Raw genomic sequence first — 18,937 nt, 5'->3', positions numbered from 1 at the left:
GCCAAAAGAGACTGGCCACAACGCATGTCAAACTGTATAAATTTGAAATTGAATTGGATACTTAATATTGTATTCCTGATTAGAATTTAACGTTCTAATCTATAAGATTAGGTTCTTTTATTTTCATAAGGCAAATTAAAATGCTTAAGCCGAACTTAAAACGAAATTAAAAACCTAAAACGTTCTATAGGTAATTACATAAAGTTGTGTTTATAGCTGCACAGTATTTGGGATTATGCACCTAAGAACTAACAAACAACGCACAGAGCACAATGGAGTAGTCCGTATACTATATAAGGGTATATAATTACTATATGTTCATTTATTTTCTTTTTTAATGATAATGAGAATCGTACGGCCTTGTACAAATGTTCTTTACTAACGACTACACACGGAATTACATACACAAATCCAGCGATGGAAAGGAGGAAACAATGAAAACACTTTTAAGTGACTCTTGAAAACAATTTAAAAGAAAAACTAAAGCACTTTGTTATTTTCTTATGCTTACATTCTTTGCATGGCTTTGCAAAGCTAATAGTAAAACGGAAAATAATAACAGAATTAATCAAAGCACAGGACCTACTTTCAAAGATAAAATCCTTAACTTTTTCATACAAATATGTATATGAGTAAATTGGGGAAAAACGTATTTGACTGTCTGAGTTTGGCGTGGTCAAAGAATCTTATACTTTTTACTTACACTCCAGAAGGAGTGTACCCTCTTAAGTAGTATTACGGCCAATTGTTGTGTGGAGCTATATTCGGTTTTGAGTATTTTCGCTTTTTCTATATGCTATATGGTATAATGCGCGTATATATGTATGTCGAAAGATGTCTAGGAAGGTGTCTAATTATGTTTCGCCGTAGTCGCCGATACCACTGCTGCTGCGCTCGTCGAAGAGGCAGTTGTTGTGGTTGCGGTAGCCGCCACAGCAGCCGTTGCTGCTGCCGCAGCTGCGGCAATGGCTGTGGCAGCAGCATTGCCGCTCGTTATGGAGCCCAAGCGCGACAGCGAAGGCTCGCGCTTGGGCGGTACAATTGGCTTAGTTGGTATGGGTGGTGGTGCGCCGCGTGCCCCTGCCGGCGGCACGGTAACAGGTGGCACTGCAATGGGCACAGGATGTGGATGCGGTGGTATTGCGGTCTGATCCAGCGCTGCAGCAGCAGCCAGTGCTGCGTACTTGCCGCCCGGAGCACGTTGTATGGTCGCCGTTGGCTGCATTTTAGCCGGCGAAGGTGATGGTGGAGCAGTTACCACAACTGCACTGGAAGCAGCGGCTCCAACGTCCGTTGTAGCGACTGTGCTGCTGTTGTGATTCACGGCAGCCAGGGTAGATGGGGCCGTGGGTGCGGTGGCGGTCCCCGTTGGCACCGTGGCAATGCCAACAGCGGCGCTGCGTATATTTTGGCCTGGCACAATGGAGCGTGCTATGCCCGTTTGTGGGCCCGAAACCGGCATGCTGGTCACCGTCGCGGTTGGTTGGACTATTTTCGCAATGTTTACCATAGGCGTGGCACATGCGTCGTCTGTAAAATGTATTAAATTTACGATTAGCAATGGGAAGCTAAATACAAATATATATAGCAAATATAAAAATTAAAGTAATCTTCGTTACTACAAAGCTTCGACATAGACATATGTATATATACCTTTGCAGATATATTTCTTTTTTTAATCAAACTCAAACTTTTTCAAAATAAATCTAAATCTTTAGCATGAGCAATATTCTATTATATTATTTCATTTTTCCTTATACCCAAAGCAGTGATTAAAAGCTTTATCCATCTATAGTACAAGTAAATTTAACTAGAAGCATGTCTCTATCTGACATGTTTATACCTTTAAGAAATATGGAAATCATTTTCTATAAACAGGGCCAAAGCATCAAGTCATGTTTGAATTATATTCTAAGCTCTGTAAAGCATATAAGGTGCTTTTGGCTTAGCCTTATCAGTAAGTGTAAGATAAACTATGAAGAAATTATAGCGTGTTGTAAGCATGTGCAAACTCTGAGGTCACCTGTAACGGTCATAATTACAATAATAGTAAAATACAATCTTAGCTATACATTATAAATATAATATAAATCCCACTACCATTAATGTTCTGAAATGCAGAATAGGTTTAGTATGGCCAAACAATACAAGTATTCGATTTATCCCCAAAAGGTGCTAAGGTCTCTTTCAACCGCCTACCGCGAAAATCTTGTATACTAACTTAGCATTGACTGGCGTGTTTACAGTGGGAGCGTTGTGTGTGTTTGGGTGTGAGGTGATGCATTTGCGAAAATTGTATGGTGCAGTCATCACAAGTACGAAACAAGGAATGAGAAAACAAATCACCTTGCAAATGGCGTAAGATATTTTCTAACAAAATATTTCATCTTTGAGAGGGACACGAAATAAATATAAATATATATAGAAAACAGAAGAAGTTAAATCATAATTACAACAGGAAAATAAAGGCCCAGGCCTGAGCAACACCTACCGCTAAACTGACGCGACTTGCTGGCAGCAGCCACCGTTGAGCCACTGGCAGACAGTTGTTGCTGCTGTTGATTTTGCTTCTTTAATGCCTCGTGCTCGCTACGCAACGTGTTAAGCTCCTGCTCCAGCTCCTTTACACTGCATTTATATTTATATGTGTACATGTATTTATTAAGTAATAGAATAGGAAATTATCTTTATGGAACACATACCGCAGCTCTTCCTTGGCCAATTTGGATAACAGCGTTTTGCGCTCCAGTTCCATTGATTGTGTTTGCTTTTCCAGCTCCTCCTCCATACGCAGCGATTTTTTGCTCTCCTCCTCAAGGCCCTCGGCAATGGTATCGGAGCGCTGCTTCTCTTCGGCAAGAATTTGAGCCAGATCCTCTGAACGTTTGCCTGAAAAGTACCGATTTTAGATTAAATCATATATACTTGGGGTTTAAGGGAATCCCTCACCCTCCTCAATGTATTTCATTAGGATCTTCTTTCGTTCCGCGATAAGTAACAAAACAATTTGCTTTTGCCTGTTGCGCTCGTACTCGAGCGTCTCCTGCAGTTTCTTGAGATCCTTCTCCATGTTTGCCACCTGCGCCTGCTCTGCCTCTAACTGCTGGCGCAACTTGGTACGCTCCATTTCCAAGCCATAGGTTATATCATCACCCTGAGCGGTATCATTCTCATGCTTGCGCCTCTCCTCCTCTAGCTGCTGCAACATGCGCTGGTTATTCTCCAGCGACTCGGTCAATATATTAACCATGCGCACATGTGTGCCACGCTGCTTGCTGACCATCTGATACTGCTGCTCCATTTGCTGCTCAATGATCTGGCGCACCTCCATTTCCGCTTGAGCGGCCTGCGTGGAGGACTCGCGAGATATCAGATTCCCATTCAATGCGATCTTATCCCGAAACAGCGAAGCATACGGATCGTTTGGCTGCACACGCTTTGTGCGCAGCTGTGTGATCAGCTGCTTTACCCGCTCGTTGCGCAGCGCAGCGATGCACACATCGCGTGCCTGCAGCTCACCCTCCAAATAGTACAGCATCTTCACCAGCTCGCTATGTGGCAGCTCAGTGCGTCCATTGCCAAGCTGCTGCTGCTGTTGTTGTAGTTGTAACTTATGTCCTGCGCCCGGCTTCATGGTTTGGAATTCATGTGTGGCATTGATGTCGCTGCTGCTGCAGGCGGCTATAGTTGTTGGTGCCACACTGTTGATTTCCAGCTCCTTCTCGGTTGTAATAGTGCTGGAGTTCTGCTCCATTATCCTGGCTTTCTTTACAGCATACAAAAATTGTTGTTCGAGGCTGCGTCGCAGTTTGTAAATTACAATCTCTACTTATAATTGCACTTTTCGCCGTTGTGCTGCGCTAAATAAATGGCATTTTAATGGCTATAATTTGCGTTAATTTACTAAATTCTGCGCCATAAAAATTCTTTGTTGCCGTGAAAAAGTGGATACTTTTTGTTAGAGATGTGACATAGAAAAAATCGTTTCACGGTGTGATAATAAGCGGCTTGCGCAAAATATATCGGGTATCAGGCCATCACAAAATCGCCTAAGTAACTCCACACTTGACGATAAACATTACTCGTCGAGTGTTTAACGAAACTATAAATTTGTTGCTTTAATTAATTTTGTTTTCTTTTTTTTCACAATGCAGTTAAAATATATCAGCTATTTTCTAAATACAAATGGCTTAGCTGTATTATAGGCTAGAGAATAACGAATGTGTTTTCCCACCAAACGGTCTGCCTGTGGTATCAAGGCCGGCTTGCGTACATAAATGCCAGTTGCCTGCGGAGTCCAAACACGCCAGGTGCACTCAGAGTTCTCTGGCAGCAGCAGGCCCAGCCAGCCTGCGGAACTAAGGGTTATATCACAATTAAGTTGCTTTTCGGCTTGTCTATTAATCATCGCGCCGCTTTGGACCACGATATCCTGTTCCATGCACTGCAATCCAGGCCAGCGTTGCAGACGCGTTTCATCTTCACCAGCCATGGGAACACCCAACAATGGCGTGCCTAAATAGCGTCCATAAACCATCTCAGCCTGCTGCGTATCTGTTATTAGTATCGGCAGCGTTTCTGCCGCAAAGACAAACAATTTTAGGTAGTATTGGTTACATTCCAGCAAATCAACGCGTGCCAAGCCACCCAATAGGAGGGACATAGTGGGTGCCAAGCGAAAGGCTCGGGGTCTCAACATCTTTGTGGGTTGTAGACGCAGCAACTCTTGCGTCGTAAGCAATGGCGTCAGTTGATCCGGCTGCATAACACCAGGCGTATCATAAACCCAACGGGCCTCGCGATACTCCGCCTTCCGTTCGTTGAGCGTCGTTATGGGCTGCGTACCTGTTGACATGGCAAATGCATCCTCCACATCTACACGATGTTCAAAAGTGCGTCCTACGTTTCCAATTAGCTGAGCCGCTGCCAAAGTACCCGTTTCCTTAGCCTGGTCGCGTCGCAGCTTCTCCAAGGCAGCGCGCTGCGCACGTTCCGAAAAAAGACGCTTAAAGCGGTGATAGACGCGAATCTCGGAGGGTCGCAATATGGGAAACTTAAGCATTTGCAGTGTGGTGCCTGGCCAAGCACAAGTCGTTGCCTTGCGAACTAGCTCACTGGCCTCTGGCCTGCAATAATCCGAATTTAACAATATATTGAAAAGCGAGCTCTTGCCCACATTGGTACAGCCCAGCAAATACACATCGCCTTTATATTGCCAAATCTTGTGCAGCTGCGTTATGAGCTCCTCAATGCCGTAGCCAGTCTTGGCCGATATAAGACTGATATTCTTAATGTTAAGTGCATTAAAGCCACCGTATTTTATGAACTGCTGCTTGAGACAGCTTTTCACATGTGTCAAATAGCTGTTCGAATCACGCGGCAGCAAATCTACCTTATTTCCCACCAGAAACACTGGTCGCTTGCTGCCAAGAACTTGTTGCATGCCCGGCCAAATTGAGCTGGGCAAATCCAGCAGATCGACAATAATAATAGCCAAGGCATACTTGTCCTGTATGCGCGAAATGGTTTCCACATACGCCGAGGGCGGCACTTCCACGTCTAACGCAATATTATAGTGCTCAAGGAAATGGCAGCGCTGGCAGGTAATGGTCTGTAGCTCGGATATCGTGCGACCCTTTATATATTAATTTAATTAGTACTTAACAAAATATACAATATTTAAGCATATTTATACCTTAAATATTTCGCTGGGTATGTAGCCAGGCATGGAGCTACTAACACAGTGCAAATGTGCTCCACAGCCATTGCAAGGCACAGTTGATGGCTGCACTGTTGCATCGGGCGTTCCATGTTGGGCATCAATGTTGCCCGCTTCATCGCTTGCACCCTTATAGAACTCATAGTCCTCCATCCAATTGTGTGGATATGATGAAACGTATTTTTCTGTCAGTTCACTCTCCATGTCACGCAACGCATCCAATGGCGGAAAAGCCGTTTGATTTATTTGATGAAATTTATTCAGCTGCCCCAAGTTGTACTCGAGGAACGAGCTGTAGTGCACGTGCTCATAGTTACCATAGCGTTGGCGGGCCGCTTGCCAAGCCTTTTGGCGAAAGCTCTGCTTTTCATTAACTGTTGTGTTTTGTAGTCTTTTACAAGAGCAGTTAATATTTTCATTCAATTTCTTTAAGAAACGCGATGTTCTCAACATCTTAGGGCCTAAATATACGAACTCAGTCTCATCGCTACAAAACTGTTGACTGTCAGTGCTATGTAACAACATAATGTGTTAGCAGTGTTGTAAAACGCAGCAGAAAAAGCAAAAAACACTCGTCGGAAAAGAGAAAAAAGAAAGCAGCAAAGCAAGCATTAGCGAAAGCAGAGCGTGTACAGAAGGTGAGTGAGTGCGTGCTAAAAAAGCGTGTATGTATTAAATTGAAACAAAAAAGGCAAGAAAAACGTGGACATAGCGCATACAAAATGCATTTGCAATGATCATTATTCAATTGCACACAATACGCATTGGTAAAAGTACAGAGTGCAAGGCAAATAGTGATTAGGAAAGTGTAGAAAAAAGACAAGTGTATGTGTGTGTGCGTGTGCAACTGTGTGCCTGATGTATAGTGCGTTCGTGTGCGCGTGTATGTGTCAATGTGTGTGAATCAAAGTAAAACGAAGCGCGACCTAATTTTAAACTATATATTACAATAATATTTGCATAAACAAGTACAGATATAACAATACAGAAGCACCAGAAACGTGCAAATGGCAAATTACCAATGCAATGAAAACCCGAGCATTTGTTGTTGTGGCATGCCACGAAGAGTTGCCGCTGTTGCCGTCGCCGTTGCCGCCGCCATTATCTAGGCAGCAGCGACTCTCGCACATTTCTTCTTCAGTGAATTTTGAGTAGTTCGTTCCTTCGCCTCATCCTATTTTGTTGTTGTGAGCGCCATGTTGAGTAATACACGACACAACAACAACCTTTGCGAGAGCGGCTCATCAATTTCGTGAGTGTTGCAACTTTCGTTCGAACTCGTTTCAAATTGTTGTGGCTGCCGTCACTTTTTTCTTCTCTGTTGTCTTTGCTCAACTTAAAAACTGGTATTTTCTTTATGAAGAAATAAACATATGTATGCAATTGTGGGTGTTTTCTGCTTATTGGTGTGCAATCAAAAAAAGAGGGAAAAATCAATACTCGGCCAATAGTTATACAAATTAGACAGTTTCAACATCACTCAACAACTTTTCTTATTGCCGCGCTGCCTAACTGCTTCTAAACTAGTGCAAGTGAGATAGTCGCATTTTATAAATACACGCACACAAATGTAACTGAAATTTCCAGCAAATGTCTGCCCTCGTCGTCTTCGTTGTTGTTGTTGTTTTGGTTGCTGTTGTAATGTAATTGCGAAATCATAACGGCAGTTGAAAGTTGAGAGCGCTTAGCCAAGTGTGTGCATGTGTGTGTGCTGAGTGTATATGAATTGACATGTATGTGTGAGCCGCTGCTGTAAACCTAATGCTTACACGAAGTTTCTACTCGCTACACTGTTAGGGTCTCAGGCCGCCCACACAGAGCCGGCGCAAGTGTAGCGCATATGGCAGCGTCGACAAGCTGGTCCCAGCAGCTATCGCAACCGCAACACATGTTGTCTGCACACTGGGGCACTGACGGTGGCTCCACTTATTTAAATAAACGACCTTATTTCTTTTTTATAGAATTTAAATTCTAAACACGTTCATTGTGGTAGTCATTGAATTATTATTGCCCTGTCCATATACAATTAAAAGTTTCTGCTAATTTCCATGTGCATAAATGTATCTACACATATAATTCTCTTATACGTATGGACATGTGAATCCATAAGCCCACTGTGCGGGAGCAACTGAAAATTCAAATAAGCAACGCAAATGACTAAAATGCAGAAATTGCCTTGAAAAGTGAAAGGCATTCAATGTGAGCGCTCGAGCGAGCGAGTCTTTGATATTTTGTTTAACCTTTGTCGCTCTCTTGTTGTTATTCTTTTTTTTTTCTTTGTTACTGCGGGCCAGCTTTGCACATTTGACATTTTCCAACACACACAGTACATTCCGTGCCCGCTGCAGCACATTGCGTCTGCGCAAAACACTTTTTGCTATTGTATAGAATGTTTTTGACTGTGAGTCGTCGTTGTTGTCTTCGTCGGTTGTGCAACGCTTAAGACTTCGCCAGCGATAGCGACAGCGTCAGCGCGGCTGCCTGCTCTTTCGCAATTTGCAAGTTTGGCTCGGCTCTCACGACGGTTACACTCGATGCGAGTTGTGTGCTTTTTCGCACAAAAATTTCGCCAAGTTTGTGCTTATTTAGTTTTGGCGTGCCAAAGTCAGACTTTTGTTTTGTTTTTATTATCTTTTACTTGTTTATCATTGCAATAACATTGTATTTCTTTTGCAGAACTCAAGGGAAATAGTTTAAAAACACTGAACTGAAGTAAAGAGCTATTCTATTGGAGTCTTTTTGGCCGCGCGTCTAAATTTTCAATTCTCCTGCCTGTAACAGAACTGTGAGCGCGCGTTTTCCTTTAACGCTCTCCCAGCTATAAAAACAAAAGCTTCTACATGATGTCGTCGGACCAACAGTTTTTTCTAAAATGGAACGATTTTCAAACGAATATGGTGACCTCGTTCCGTCACTTGCGCGATGAGAAGAGCTTCACAGATGTAAGTATCGCTTATGTTTCAAATTCTTCAGATTGTTTTGACGGGCACAACACATAGTATATTAAACTTTCAATATATAAGCAAACCGAACACTCGTGACCTCAACATTATTGACTTGAAACTTAATTAGACATTCACTAGGTTTCTAAATACTAACTGACTCTTTCTTGAATCATTTCGGATGAATTCTAACTCCATTCATACTTGTAACTATCTACTGCCTATCTGTTCGACTTCTTTTACCTACCTATTATATTTTTGTTTTCTGTTGACCATTCATATGCTTTTGTGCGGGCTGGGGAAAATGTTGCGCTCTCTTACTGATTATCTTTAATATTTCCGTACAGGTAACACTCGCCTGCGAAGGCCAAACCTGCAAAGCACACAAAATGGTGCTTTCAGCTTGCAGTCCCTACTTTAAGGCGCTATTGGAAGTAAGTCTCATTTAAGTACATGTCACGCGATAGTGCTAATCAGATTATTGTCTTTAAAGGAAAATCCCTCGAAGCACCCCATTATTATACTGAAAGATGTGTCCTACATACACCTGCAGGCAATACTGGAGTTTATGTATGCCGGCGAAGTAAATGTGTCGCAAGAGCAGCTGCCGGCATTTCTTAAAACCGCCGATCGACTCAAAGTGAAAGGTCTGGCAGAGACACCTAGTTCTATAAAGCGGGAGGGTTGATGGTATTTAAACAAATAAAAATAAATAAACACAACTATAAGAAACTTATATATGCAAGCAAGAAAACAAAATTCCAACAAAAGAAAGAAAATAGTGGAACATAGCAAAACAACATTTGAGATATACACACAAGGTTCATTTCAAAAACCAATGCACACCCACAGGCACACAAAGTTGACAGATATACGATAGTTCAAACAAAAAGTAACGTTTACGATTTTATGAGTCCCCTACCCTACCCTCACCTCCTTTATAGATCAACAGATTTGCAATATTTATGAACACTGTCGACCCATTGAATTTGATTTGAATCGTATTTTTAATTTCATCATAAAATAGTTTGTAATATACTATTCTTAAAAGTAAACAAAGAAAAAAAAACACTGTATAAAAAGCAAAATATGGACAACCCTACAAAACAAAAGAATGAAAAACTACGCACTTTTGTAAAGTAATTAAAAGAGAATTCATAAAAAATATATAGAAACATAATTATACATAATATAATGTGAAAAAAATGTGCAAGTAGAACGTTAAAAATCATCCGCATGGCCGCGAATATTTACAACACATTCAGTTAGATTTTAAGCAACTTACTAAAATTCACATGTCACGCTCTTCGCACACACACACACGACACTTTTAAGGACAGAAAGAGAAAAATTAATTATGTATAACTAAACACCTTACTTAATGCAAAATTTTAAGTACTTTAAATTGTTCTAAAACATTATTCAGCATTCATACCATAAAATATTTGTAACAACAACAACGTTTACCGATTGCGATATGAAGATAGAAACTTTTATGTGAAGCTATCAATTCTACTTAGTTTTTTAAATAATAAACTTGATAAAAAGAAAATATAATAAAAAACAAGAGAAAAGCGATACTTGAATATTATTACGTAAAGTAAAATATTTATATGTATGTATATGTATACATGTGAGCATAGATTTAAATAACTACGATAAATAAACAGAATAATTCCAAAAATATATAAAAGACTTCAAATTATTTCAAAGTAATCTGTTTTCGCCTTACAATTTCTATTTCAAAAATTATAAAGATTATCGGACCAGGATTTTTTTTAAATTAAAAGTCGACTTTTCAATAGATTGTGTAATTTAATTGATCTATTCGTTTCGCATTATTTCGTTTTTTCATTATCTCAGATTAGTATTAACCAGACATTGCAATTCTTTGAATTTTTATTTCTTTGATTTCGACATACCATTTTCATATGCTTGGTTTTTTCTATAATTATATTTCTTTGACAATTTAACAAAATTGATAGTGGTTTTCGCAAATTACCCTATTAGTTTAATATATTTATACTCCTAGTTTCGCGAGTAGACAGGACCGGAGAAGTGGCCTATTATTGCATGAATTGTATTGCAATTTGAATTTAAAAACTAATTTACATTATACTAGATGTGCTTATATTTAATTATTAAAACAATACGCATTGCGCGTATTCGCTTCGAACGGATCAGTGCGCATTTTTTCCTGATTATTCTCAACATAGCGCGTGACGTCCGCAACGAGATTGGGTCGCTCCGCGGCGCTCGGCGCGCACGGTGACCAGATTTTGATATCATGATCGATGCCGCTTGTGGCCAACATGCAAATACTTGGATGTGGCTGCACACAGTTAACGATGGCACTGTCAGCGCGGTAGACGGCACGTATTTTGGCCGTCTCACCCTCCCAAATGTAAAAGTTGCCGTCATCGGAGCCGGCGGCAATGAACTCGCCATTAAGGCCCAAATAGTTGGCCTCCTTGATGTCCGTCGTGATGTTGCAGTGACCCACATATCGTTGTTTGTAATCCTTGGCGGCACGCCGTTGCGCATACTCATCATCGGTCAGGCGTAGATAGCGGAATCCGCTCTCAATGAGCACCGGTTCATGATCGGACGTTTGGCCAGTAGACTGCGATTGCTGCTGTCGATACTCGTGTATGTCCTTGTGCAGCATCAGCACACCATGATTGTTGGCAAAGCTTGGAAAGCGCTGTATTAGCTCTTGTAAGCACTTGTCCGCTTCCTGAGGCCGATGCAGCTCAAGCAGGGCACGGGCCAATCGAAAATGAGCTTTCACATAAGTGGGATCTAACCGTAACGCCTCGTGGCAATCTCGCAGCGCCGCATATATGTCGCCAAACCAACCGCGACGCATCAGTGCCGTAGCCCGATTCAAATAAAGCACCTCCCCCCGCGGATATTCTGCTAGTGCCGCAGAATACGTATCTATTGCGGCCAGCAATTTTCCATTTTCCAGATGCTCGTTACCCAGCTTCTTGTGCTGTTCAATGCTCGTTGGCAACGTGCGACGCTTTTGCTGCTTTTTGGTCGTCCTGATTTCTGGCTTTGCATCAGTGCCAACTGCCGCTTCCACTTGCTCCGCCTCAGTGGGCTGAGGCGATGCTGTGTACTCAGGCAGTTCGTAGAACTTTGGTGGCGTGGCATTGTGTAGATCATAGCGATAGATATGCTCACAGCCCATATTTACCAGAAGCTCCGTTGTGTTGTAGTTGTTGAATGTCAGATAGGTGACAGTGCGCGACTCGTGCACGATGTTGCGAGTGATATTCTTCACAATTTGACCGGGGGCATAGAAGGAGACACAGCTGCTTGCTACAAAATAAACACAGAGCTTAATAAATTCCTTAAAGGAAAGATGGGATGGTGAGAACACGGCACACTTCTGCAATTACCTTCACCTGGTAGCATTCGGCGATCGAAGACGCGCGCATACGGATCGTTGGCACCCACTGCAAGATACTCGGTGCGTCGTGGATTGATAGCCAGGCACTTGGCCTCCGTTGTCGACTCAACCTGGGTGCAAAGGCTCAGGAGTCGTACGCCCCCCGTCGCTGGTTGCTGATCATCGGGGCCGCGACAGCGATGTGGCTCACGCATGTCCAATTGTAGAATGCTGCCATCCTCACCGGCGGACCAGAAAATGTGTGGCGAATCGGGCGCCGTGGCCAGACGCTTAACGCGCATCGTGTGGCAATTGCAGGTAAATAAGGTCTCATTGCCGTGATTAATGTCGTAGACATAGATATATTTGTCGGCGCCACAGGTGGCCACAATGCTGTTGTTGTGACGGGGGAGAAACTTTACGGAAAATATGTTGCCCAGATGTTTCGTGTTTATCGTTTGGATGCGCCGCTTTCGGAACGGATCCCAGATCATGACTTTGTAATCATCAGAACCCGACGCCAATAGCATGCCATCATCTGTCCACTCTAGACAGTTGACACAGCCGTCGTGCCCGGTCAGCAACGTCTCCTGTTCGAGCCGATCGATGTACGCTGGCGAGGCTTGGAGCCGGCGACGCAGCTGCTCGTCCACATCGCAACCAAATTGTTGACGCTGCCAGTGCAACGAGCTGGCATTCAAGGGCGTCCGCTGCTCTGCGCTCTCGTGGCGTTGATAACGCGAACTTGAATACTTAGTACGCCACAGCAGTTCATCGCTCGACATAATCTATCTACGAATTGTTTGGAGGATTATGAAACTTGCTCAATTTATTACTGCATGTTGCCTTGCCTTTGCCGTTTGCAGTTGCCCGTTTTGATTCGCCTCGCCTGCTGTGTGTTTGTTATTTTTTTTCTTTTATTTTGTTTTTGTTACGCGCGGCCCATACACGATGCAATCAGATGCAATTGGAGTTTGCCATAAAATTGGGCGACGTTTCTAATATATATTTAAGCAAAGAATCCACTGCTGAGATATTTTAAACGAAAAATTTACAAATAAGGCATAACTTTTTAGTACGAAATAGTGTTGTAACGTGTATGGGCCACATTAGGGATGGGTGATAGGTATGTATAAAGCATTGAAAATGTTATTTACGATTGTCTTTTGCCATATTTACCGTTAACATACACATTACATATATGTATGTGCTAAATGTCAAATTGTGGCTTTAATAATTTTTCAAATGACATGAAGTTGACAGGGGCTTGTTAGCTTTCATTTGCTTGTTTTTGTTTAATTAATGTCGGCATATGCATAAATACCCATTCAAATCGCTGGTGATGTTTAATCGGAAAAGCTACTTTACTGCGCTTAGTGAATTTACTCATCAAATGAAAAAAATTGAGTTTATCGATACCTTATCGTTATGTTGGACACAGTGCTACACTTAGTCCATCGCTAATAATAATCAATAAACAGAGCAATTTTGGGCAGCGAAATAGCAATTTTTGTATGAGAGAAAACTGTATGCAAAAAGTGTTTGATAAAGATACGGTGAGTAAAACATGTCCAACGAAAAAGTGGACGAGTGTGACAAAAATCGGAAAGTAGAACACACAAAACAGACAACAAACAGTGGGTCACCCGATGAGGAGTCGGAATCGGATGAGTATCAATCGGCGGGAGAGGGTGACGACGATGACGATACAACAACACGAAAAACTGCCCCCGCACCTGCCCCAGTGCCCGACGATTGCGTCGAGTATCCAATGCATCGCAGCGTTTTCGAGAACGATATACGAACGCTGCAGCGTCGCCTGCTTCTGACCACCGGTCCAAAAGAGTTGGCCGAAAAGGACATGCACGGCAATACGCCCCTTCATTTGGCCGTTATGCTGGGTCGCACCTGCTGTGTCCGTTTGCTGCTGGCCAACAATGCCCCCGTCAAGGTGAAAAACAATGAGGGCTGGTCACCACTGGCCGAGGCCATCAGTTACGGCCACCGACAGACGATTACCCAGCTGCTGCGCATGCTGAAGCTGCAGTCGCGCGAACACATGGAAAGCCGTCGTGAACGACTCGTGCAGGCACTGCAACAAATGCAGGACTTTTACATGGAGTTCAAGTGGGACTTTCAGTCGTGGCTGCCGCTCGTCTCACGCATTCTGCCCTCGGACATTTGCCGACTGTATAAATGTGGCGCTTCACTGCGCCTGGACACAACGTTAGTGGACTTTAACGATATGCGCTGGGATCGTGGTGATATTTCGTTTCTATTTCGCGGCGAGGCAGCGCCCAATGAATCCCTAGTGCTCTTGGATAATGAACAGCAATGCTATCAGCGTCTGCGTTATGAGGAATCCGACATGGAAGATGAGGTGGATGTGCTGATGTCCACCGACATATTGGCCACCCAGATGTCCACAAAGACAATACAATTTGCGCGGGCTCAACGCGGCTGGCTGTTCAGGGCCAATCGCAAGGAACTGATAGGTGGACAATATCAATGCGAAATCTATACCATACAGGGGCTAGTGCTGAAGCAGCGCAAGCGGCGTGAGCATTTGTCCAACGAGGATTTGCAAAAGAATCGCGCCATTGTCGAGACAATCACCAAAGGCGGCAGCCAGACGGATTCAAATGCGGCGACAACGCCCACAACTGGCAGTACCCTAACATTGCCAGAGCTGCCGCGCCGCAGTTCGCTGCAGCCGCCGCCCACCACAACGATCACTTGGTCGGAGTATATGGATGCGCCCGTGGGTAAATGCCCGCAACTGGGACGCACTCCGGTCAACAAACAGTCCAACAAAACGCTACGCGCTACCGTTGCGATGAGCGCCGACTTTCCGCTCAGTGTGGACATGCTGCTGGATGTGCTGGAGGTTGTGGCACCGCTCAAGCATATCAATAAGCTACGCGAGTTTGTCACGCTCAAACTGCCCGCGGGTTTTCCCGTTAAGATTGAAATACCTGTGCTCCACACGGTCACCGCCAAGGTGACATTTCAAAAGTTTGAGTTTCGCGACAATATACCCGCCAAACTATTCGAGATACCCGCCCACTATTGGGAGGATGTGCGACGCTTTCAGGACTTATGACCTAGCGATGAATCATCGTCGTCCTCATCAGCTGCCAACACGCCGAACGCCGTCAAGCAGATCGATTTGAATCGCAACAGCAGAAGCAGATGCAGCAACAGCAGCAGTGGCAGCCGTGCGCCCATTTCCGAATTTGATTAGAGCTGCAAGCGGTATCTACGGCAACTCCGGCCTCTCCCATAACGTTTGCCACGCCCAGACCAACCCAGCCCAGCCCCGCCCATGTTGATGATGTATGTCACAAGAAAATTGCAATTTTCACCATAAATTATCAATCAGTTAAATTATCAACGTGTCCCCATTTTAAAGAAGTTATGTTTTTGTTTATGTCAATTAAAATGTAACGCTCTGAAAATTGCAATTTCGGCTTAGAAAAATGAATTGAATTTGTTATGGATTGTTGACACGTGTTAAACGAATGGCTAACAATTTAATAATAATTGTGTGTAAAATTGAGCAGACTGTTCCAATACAACAGGTGTCATAACTGCATAACAAACTGCGAATCGGTCTTATCGATACTACGAGCGGGGCTAATTATGCTTAAATATTGCCTGTCCTATATACATATATCTTGTGAATAACGCATTACTTACTGATGTACAAGTATTTATTGGTGCACTGGGCTCAAGAGTTAATTACCTAAACATTCTTCATAGATTTGTTTTATTACCCAATTATTTCCGACTCGTGCTGTAGCGCACCTTTTTCTTTACCGATAATGATTCAGGCTAGAAATAAAGATTAAGCGGACAAGTGGTCTGTTTATCAGGTGTTTCGCACTATTAATAGGCCAACACATTGGTAAAAGAGAAACAACATTTTTAAGCTTATCTCATCAGTTTTGCGTTAAGCCCAAACACACAAAAACAAAATCAAAATATAGCCAAATTAATGTTCAGTTGTTAATGTTCAAAAAGGTTATTTTTTTCTTTAGCAACATTCAACAAAGTTGTATTGTAATTTATTTATGTATGTATTTATTTTTGTTTTATTTGTATGTTTAGCGCAATTATTAATTGTTTTTAAGTTTACATATATACATAGATAAAAAAATGGCCTAAAAACACATTTCGAGAACTTCGATGTTCTCTTTGAAAAATCGTTTTGTCATTTCCATAAAACATTGACATAAGCGATATGTCTGTATCTGTTTTAGAAAAGAGAGTATCACAAAATACTACTTAGAAATAACACAAAAATTTGCGTATTATTTAAGTTGTTTATATATTAAGATCAACAAACGTCCGCAAACCGTTTCCTACACAATTTTCATAATCAGAAAAAGTATTTCCGTATTTACGACGAGTGCGCAAAACATAAAACAGCTTCACAAATTAATAAACTTGTGTACACACTTAGTTCAAAGTTTTTAAATATGTATTTACGTTCTGTTCATATATATATGCTCTATGCATATTTGTTTCATAACCATTTTAGCTACTATCCCTAAGTTGCATTTTTACGTATTCATAAACATTGACTTTGTTATTATATCAATACATTTTTAATCTGCTTTGACATTCAAATATGTGCATTTTGTAGCAAGCAATTGTGCACAATTCTATATAATCAATATCAATAATGTTAGTACACAGTAAACACCATAATAAAACGGAGTAAATTTGATACACATAAATCGATGTATTAAAAGGGCAATCAATTGGTAAATTTGTAACTTTTACTAGTTGAAAGTAAATATATATTTATACATATACATACAAAAATGTAACCCATGGGCATTTATAAACGCTCTGCAATATATACACACACAAACCTTTAAATTGTAAAATGAGAGCAACAACATTAATAAAGCAGTTTTATCTAAAAAGATTGCACGGTTTATTATTTGAGTGACGCGCTCTTCTTACGCTGTGCAACACTGATTTTTATTTTCTAGCCAGCTGATTCAACAATGTTGGCAATGTTGGTGACGCATAAAGTATCGGCATCGATTTTCTTATAAGAATCTCGATGGTATGCACATTTGACATCGGAAGACCATAACAAGTTTCTTCTGCGTTACATACAGTTAGCAAAAGTTGACATTTATAAAAAATATAAATATATATTAATAGACACATAAAGGACATCACCATGAGTGTTTCCCGGCTAGCGTATCCGCTTAATGTAGCCCTTCATAAATTCGCTCAACAAACTGCCTGCAGCAACAACATTGTACGTCGTCGGATGTCAGGTGTTACTTTCCGCAGCGGTGCCTTCAAGCCCAAACCGTCGGAGATGCCTTTTGGCCTGTTGGCTATCTTCTGTGCCGTGATTCCTGGACTCTTTGTGGGCGCCACTATCAGCAAGAACGTGGCAAACTTTTTGGAGGAGAACGATTTGTTTGTGCCCGCCGACGACGACGATGATGAGGACTAAGTACACGATGGGAACGTCGAATGGAGCATGCCCTAGTCACGATTGGATTAGACAACAACTTGTAGTCTGCTTCCTTTTGTTAACCCAGCAAAGCCAAAAGTTTATTCATCTTACTTTATCCATTTTGCAATCTTAAATCTAATATAACTTTAAGAACAACGAATTTTTCTATGTTCGATTTGCTTTTTGAATTCTGTTCTTCTACTTCTACAAAAATCGAAACAAATATCTGCCAAGCTCTCTTTATAAAGACTATTGTTAGCAAATTAAATAAAACTCATAAAAATTAAACACGTGAGCATGTGCGACTTGTTATATAAACTTATCAGAAAGACGATATAAAAATAAATATATATGTATGTTATGTCTACGCACAAATGTTGCCCAGGTTTCTGCGGGTCGTTTGCTTGTAGGACAACACTATAAGCTAATTTAAGCCCGGAATTGGGCTTTGGCCAGGAGCCTGCTATAAATTTTAATAACTAGAAAAAAATTCATTTTATTTGTTTTGCCGAAGTGGAATTTTATTTAATGAAATTTTCAGGGTGTACAAATTTTATGCTCTGCTCTTTTTTGACTGCTCGCTGTGCGCCTTTTCTACAATTCATTCGAACATATATTTGGTTGGCTCAAAGCGGTTTGTTGTTCAATCTTCAAAGTGCAATCGAATTTGTTAACAAATATATCTTGAATTTTACAAATTATTGGTTGTTTATATTTGTTATATATATATATATATTATGTATTCAAGTGTGTGTGTGTGTGTTATATTTTATAAAACGTAAAAGGTTATCGCACAAAAAAACATCTGAATATTCCAAATCGGGTTTTGGTTATGTGTTGCTTTTATTTTTGTTATATTTGTAATATTTTTTGCAGCTGTTTGCGTTATAAATGTTTTCGTGTTTTGCAATTTTTTCAAATGTTTTTGTTTTTTTTTCATTTTTCATTGTATTTATTAAAAAAATATGAATTTCACTGCATGCTACATGGGCATGGCCTATTCTTTTTATTTTTATTCTTTTGCTTTAATATACTCGTATGTATGGTGTAAAAACATCCTCCATCTAACAAAAGGCTGAACGCAAATAATAAAAAATAACTTGGCGTCCCGCTCGCTTTACATGTTTTGCTTTTGTTTTAATATATATATATATATGCAAATTGTAATGTTTTTATTTTTTAATAAACATAAAAATTCTGCTTGATCGCATTTCTCCTGTCAACCTTTTCCACACGTTCTTTTTCGCGCTTTAGCGCCTTCATGTTTTCGTGTATTTCTCATATATGTTTATATATATATATACATATATATGTATATTTTTTTTTTGTATTTTTTACATAGATTTTGCAATTTTTTTGTAAGATTTTTTGCTTTTATATTTTTCTTTTTT

General features: G+C 41.2%; 6 protein-coding genes across 6 annotated transcripts; 3 read left to right on the top strand and 3 right to left on the bottom strand.

Moving 5' to 3' along the window:
- Positions 1-67: 67 nt before the first annotated feature.
- Naus (Nausicaa) lies at positions 68-3,957 on the bottom strand. Its single transcript, XM_064692930.1, has 4 exons — positions 2,950-3,957; positions 2,703-2,889; positions 2,492-2,628; positions 68-1,530 (listed from the first exon to the last, which is right to left on the bottom strand). The coding sequence occupies exons 1-4, from the start codon at positions 3,752-3,754 to the stop codon at positions 851-853; spliced, it is 1,809 nt and encodes a 602-aa protein (XP_064549000.1). The 5' UTR covers positions 3,755-3,957; the 3' UTR covers positions 68-850.
- Positions 3,958-4,092: 135 nt separating this feature from the next.
- On the bottom strand, positions 4,093-6,172 carry LOC135435733 (nitric oxide-associated protein 1). The gene is made up of 2 exons (XM_064692928.1): positions 5,696-6,172; positions 4,093-5,635 (listed from the first exon to the last, which is right to left on the bottom strand). Exons 1-2 carry the CDS (start codon positions 6,170-6,172, stop codon positions 4,169-4,171), a joined length of 1,944 nt encoding a protein of 647 aa, XP_064548998.1. The 3' UTR covers positions 4,093-4,168.
- Positions 6,173-6,217: 45 nt separating this feature from the next.
- lolal (lola like) lies at positions 6,218-9,397 on the top strand. The gene is made up of 4 exons (XM_064692933.1): positions 6,218-6,357; positions 8,396-8,661; positions 9,009-9,095; positions 9,155-9,397. Exons 2-4 carry the CDS (start codon positions 8,560-8,562, stop codon positions 9,347-9,349), a joined length of 384 nt encoding a protein of 127 aa, XP_064549003.1. The 5' UTR covers positions 6,218-6,357; positions 8,396-8,559; the 3' UTR covers positions 9,350-9,397.
- A 1,059-nt stretch (positions 9,398-10,456) lies between these two features.
- Positions 10,457-13,139, bottom strand: adp (adipose). Its single transcript, XM_064692929.1, has 3 exons — positions 12,910-13,139; positions 12,069-12,850; positions 10,457-11,988 (listed from the first exon to the last, which is right to left on the bottom strand). The coding sequence occupies exons 2-3, from the start codon at positions 12,841-12,843 to the stop codon at positions 10,796-10,798; spliced, it is 1,968 nt and encodes a 655-aa protein (XP_064548999.1). The 5' UTR covers positions 12,844-12,850; positions 12,910-13,139; the 3' UTR covers positions 10,457-10,795.
- A 159-nt stretch (positions 13,140-13,298) lies between these two features.
- Positions 13,299-15,522, top strand: LOC135435736 (ankyrin repeat domain-containing protein 13C). The gene has a single exon (XM_064692931.1). It carries the CDS (start codon positions 13,626-13,628, stop codon positions 15,159-15,161), a length of 1,536 nt encoding a protein of 511 aa, XP_064549001.1. The 5' UTR covers positions 13,299-13,625; the 3' UTR covers positions 15,162-15,522.
- A 1,636-nt stretch (positions 15,523-17,158) lies between these two features.
- Positions 17,159-18,882, top strand: EMRE (Essential MCU regulator). The gene has a single exon (XM_064692941.1). It carries the CDS (start codon positions 17,259-17,261, stop codon positions 17,541-17,543), a length of 285 nt encoding a protein of 94 aa, XP_064549011.1. The 5' UTR covers positions 17,159-17,258; the 3' UTR covers positions 17,544-18,882.
- Positions 18,883-18,937: the final 55 nt, after the last annotated feature.

Source organism: Drosophila montana, unplaced genomic scaffold (genome assembly GCF_035044405.1).
Source record: "Drosophila montana isolate Dmon_TW-CO22-7 unplaced genomic scaffold, ASM3504440v1 contig_3683_1, whole genome shotgun sequence".
Taxonomy (NCBI): Eukaryota; Metazoa; Arthropoda; class Insecta; order Diptera; family Drosophilidae; genus Drosophila; species Drosophila montana.
This window is presented reverse-complemented; position numbering and strand designations above follow the sequence as displayed.

Excerpts from the sequence above, each read along its gene's own strand:
- Naus (XM_064692930.1), bottom strand. The coding sequence starts at position 3,754 with ATGGAGCAGAACTCCAGCACTATTACAACCGAGAAGGAGCTGGAAATC. Across the intron at positions 2,890-2,949 it reads AATGAAATACATTGAGGAGG|GCAAACGTTCAGAGGATCTG; the intron begins GTGAGGGATTCC and ends GGTACTTTTCAG. Across the intron at positions 2,629-2,702 it reads TTGGCCAAGGAAGAGCTGCG|TGTAAAGGAGCTGGAGCAGG; the intron begins GTATGTGTTCCA and ends ATATAAATGCAG.
- LOC135435733 (XM_064692928.1), bottom strand. The coding sequence starts at position 6,172 with ATGTTGAGAACATCGCGTTTCTTAAAGAAATTGAATGAAAATATTAAC. Across the intron at positions 5,636-5,695 it reads TACCCAGCGAAATATTTAAG|GGTCGCACGATATCCGAGCT; the intron begins GTATAAATATGC and ends TAATATATAAAG.
- lolal (XM_064692933.1), top strand. The coding sequence starts at position 8,560 with ATGATGTCGTCGGACCAACAGTTTTTTCTAAAATGGAACGATTTTCAA. Across the intron at positions 8,662-9,008 it reads ATGAGAAGAGCTTCACAGAT|GTAACACTCGCCTGCGAAGG; the intron begins GTAAGTATCGCT and ends ATTTCCGTACAG. Across the intron at positions 9,096-9,154 it reads ACTTTAAGGCGCTATTGGAA|GAAAATCCCTCGAAGCACCC; the intron begins GTAAGTCTCATT and ends TTGTCTTTAAAG.
- adp (XM_064692929.1), bottom strand. The coding sequence starts at position 12,843 with ATGTCGAGCGATGAACTGCTGTGGCGTACTAAGTATTCAAGTTCGCGT. Across the intron at positions 11,989-12,068 it reads CCGAATGCTACCAGGTGAAG|CAAGCAGCTGTGTCTCCTTC; the intron begins GTAATTGCAGAA and ends TTTATTTTGTAG.
- LOC135435736 (XM_064692931.1), top strand. The coding sequence starts at position 13,626 with ATGTCCAACGAAAAAGTGGACGAGTGTGACAAAAATCGGAAAGTAGAA.
- EMRE (XM_064692941.1), top strand. The coding sequence starts at position 17,259 with ATGAGTGTTTCCCGGCTAGCGTATCCGCTTAATGTAGCCCTTCATAAA.